General features: G+C 53.0%; 1 protein-coding gene across 1 annotated transcript; it reads right to left on the reverse strand.

Annotated features, from left to right (window-relative positions):
• Positions 1-470: 470 nt before the first annotated feature.
• On the reverse strand, positions 471-2315 carry FTJAE_14274 (CAMK CAMKL KIN4 kinase; the record flags this gene model as incomplete). The annotated part of the gene is made up of 1 exon (XM_037347486.1): positions 471-2315. The coding sequence occupies one exon, from the start codon at positions 2313-2315 to the stop codon at positions 471-473; it is 1845 nt and encodes a 614-aa protein (XP_037198723.1).
• Positions 2316-2419: the final 104 nt, after the last annotated feature.

Here is a 2419-nt window from a genome sequence, read left to right on the forward strand (position 1 = left end):
TCTTCCTTCTTCTTCGGCGATTCAGAATGTACAGAAACATTGGGTCATCCAGCCCACATCTTTGTTCCCCCATCTACCGCTTATGAAACAACAAACTTTGCTTAACCGAGTAAATGTATGTAGTAGAGTGTAGAGCAGTATAACCATCCGGGACCACCACCCAATCTCAATCTCGTATCCCCTTGCGCCATGATGTGATGTGAGTATGTGTAGGTATGTGCATGCATTATGGAGAGGACCAACCCTAGGCGGTCTCCAAGTTGCGTACGGGCATCGTCGAGAGCCCTTGGTGTTCGTCCCTCATTACTGGTAGATGAATGTGTGTGGTGTTTAGCGTCCCGGCAAAAAATAATAATAGACAATGACAATTATGGCATCCAACTGCGAACATTGGTGCGGAACTTCCAGACAAGAGATCTTCAAACTCAGACGGTACGCCCTTAACTCCTGGTGCTGAACGCATGCTTTGTTCACCGGTCTTCACCACCCCTTGCCTTTCCACGTCTCCTGAAGAAATCCATCACCCGCTTGGCGGCTCCGCTGCTGCCTTCGTGCCCGCGGTAATTTTCTCCATCGTACGCATCCGCAAACTTCTTGTGGCTCTTCTGAAGCACACTTGATCGGTCGTCACGACTGCTTCCGACTGGTCGTCCATCATAACCTTCTGACTCTGAAAAGTCCGCTTGGTATGGGCGAGACCTTGAATCAGTGGGAGGTCGTCGCACATCCACTGATGAGTCAGAGCCTGTGTTCAGATGACTACCTTGTATATATGTAGGGATTGCGCTGGGTCTTCGGCCATCCTGTTGTTGAGCGTTCGCATGGCGTGTGTGGTACACAGGGCTAGACTGTGCTGTATCACGTTGGGGGTATTGTTCGTAGGGGGCGTCAAAGTAGGGCTCGCTATGTCGAGCCTCTTCGTGAGCGCTGTAGCCACGGAGTTGCTCAGCTCGAGGATGTTGGATGGGCAGATCCTGCTGTGAATCCGCCTCAGACCCAGTTACACTTCCCTGGTCCTTGCCAAGGCCCATCGCCTTAACCAGGGAGAACCGGCGGTCCTTCTTATCACTAGAACCTTGGACACTGCCACTACGCTTCTTTCCAAGTCCGAGGGAGAATGATCGTCGGGAGGCCTTTGATTCCATGGAGGGCCGGGGACCGGCTTCCTCACCTGGCATCATCGTGGTGGGCATACTGACGGGAGGATACTTCCTTGATTTGTCAGGTTGCGGCTGCTGCTCCGGCCGCTTCTTAGATCGTCCCCCAAAGATAGACCCGCTGCGACCCATTATCTTGTTACCAAGATCACCCAAGGTGTTGGACCTCTTGTGACCTCGGCCTGTCGACTTTGTCTCATTCTGGAAAGTCGACATCTTCATCACCTTGGGAGGAACACTACCCACAGTCTTGGCGATGTTCTCCTCATCCTCAGGATTTTGAGGTTGTTGAATTCGACCGTGAGCGTTTGTATCGGCAATAGTGGGAGGTGCAGGCTGACCATAGTTCCCATGAGACTGCAGACCCATTGACGCAGAAGATTGCATTGAGCCCTGGGTCCGTGGCCTTGCTGTGTTGGTTGGCCCAGTCATAAAGGCATTGTCAGAAGTGGCGCGGGTGTCGCGAGCTGGCCTGTGGGGGACAGCGCTCTTGTGCGAGCTCTGTGGACGTCTCGACTGGGTGCGAGAAGGGTTGTCCTTTGTCATAGGAGGTTCACGCGGAAGAGGCTTCTCAGTGTTGGCTTCAGGCACATCCACTGGTCCTTGCTGTTGGAGGGAATGTGAACTAGGTTTTGAAGGCGCGGCATCTGCACCACGTTGAGTTTTCGTCGTAGGGGCCACGTATTCAACCTGAACAGTTCTCCGCTTTGCATCCTTCGGTGTGCTGCGATGAGTAGTCTCAGATTCGGGATCGACACTGCCATGCGTCTTCGCCAGTCCTCCAACAACAGGAGGATGAGATTGTTTTTGCTTTGAAGCCTCGCGAACAGAAGAGCTTCGGGCAATCGTCGGGGCCTCGGCGTAATCGTCTGGTGACACGCCTGAATCGGGGACTTCTGACGGTAACGTTGTCGAGCTTGTGATGAATTCAACGAGGTTCGCGTATTCACTCAGCCAGCTGTGACGAGCAACTTCGAATAGATCCGCGCGCTTACGGGGATTGGGCACGAGAATACGGCGAAGGAGGTCCCGAGCGTGAGGTGTGACGTATTCGGGGAAGGTTAGAGGCGTTGTCACGATATACTTGTACAAAAGGTTGATGTTGTCGCCTTCGGGGTTGGCGGGGTCATCATCGAAGGGGAGGTAGCCGGCGAGCATGGCATACTGTAAACAATGGTCAGTCTAAACTATTGTTCTGTCTTAATCACACGACTTACCAGAATGACACCGCAACTCCAGACATCCACCTTACGTCCAGTATA

This window comes from Fusarium tjaetaba (assembly GCF_013396195.1).
Source record: "Fusarium tjaetaba strain NRRL 66243 chromosome Unknown NRRL66243_c0000692, whole genome shotgun sequence".
Lineage (NCBI taxonomy): Eukaryota > Fungi > Ascomycota > Sordariomycetes > Hypocreales > Nectriaceae > Fusarium > Fusarium tjaetaba.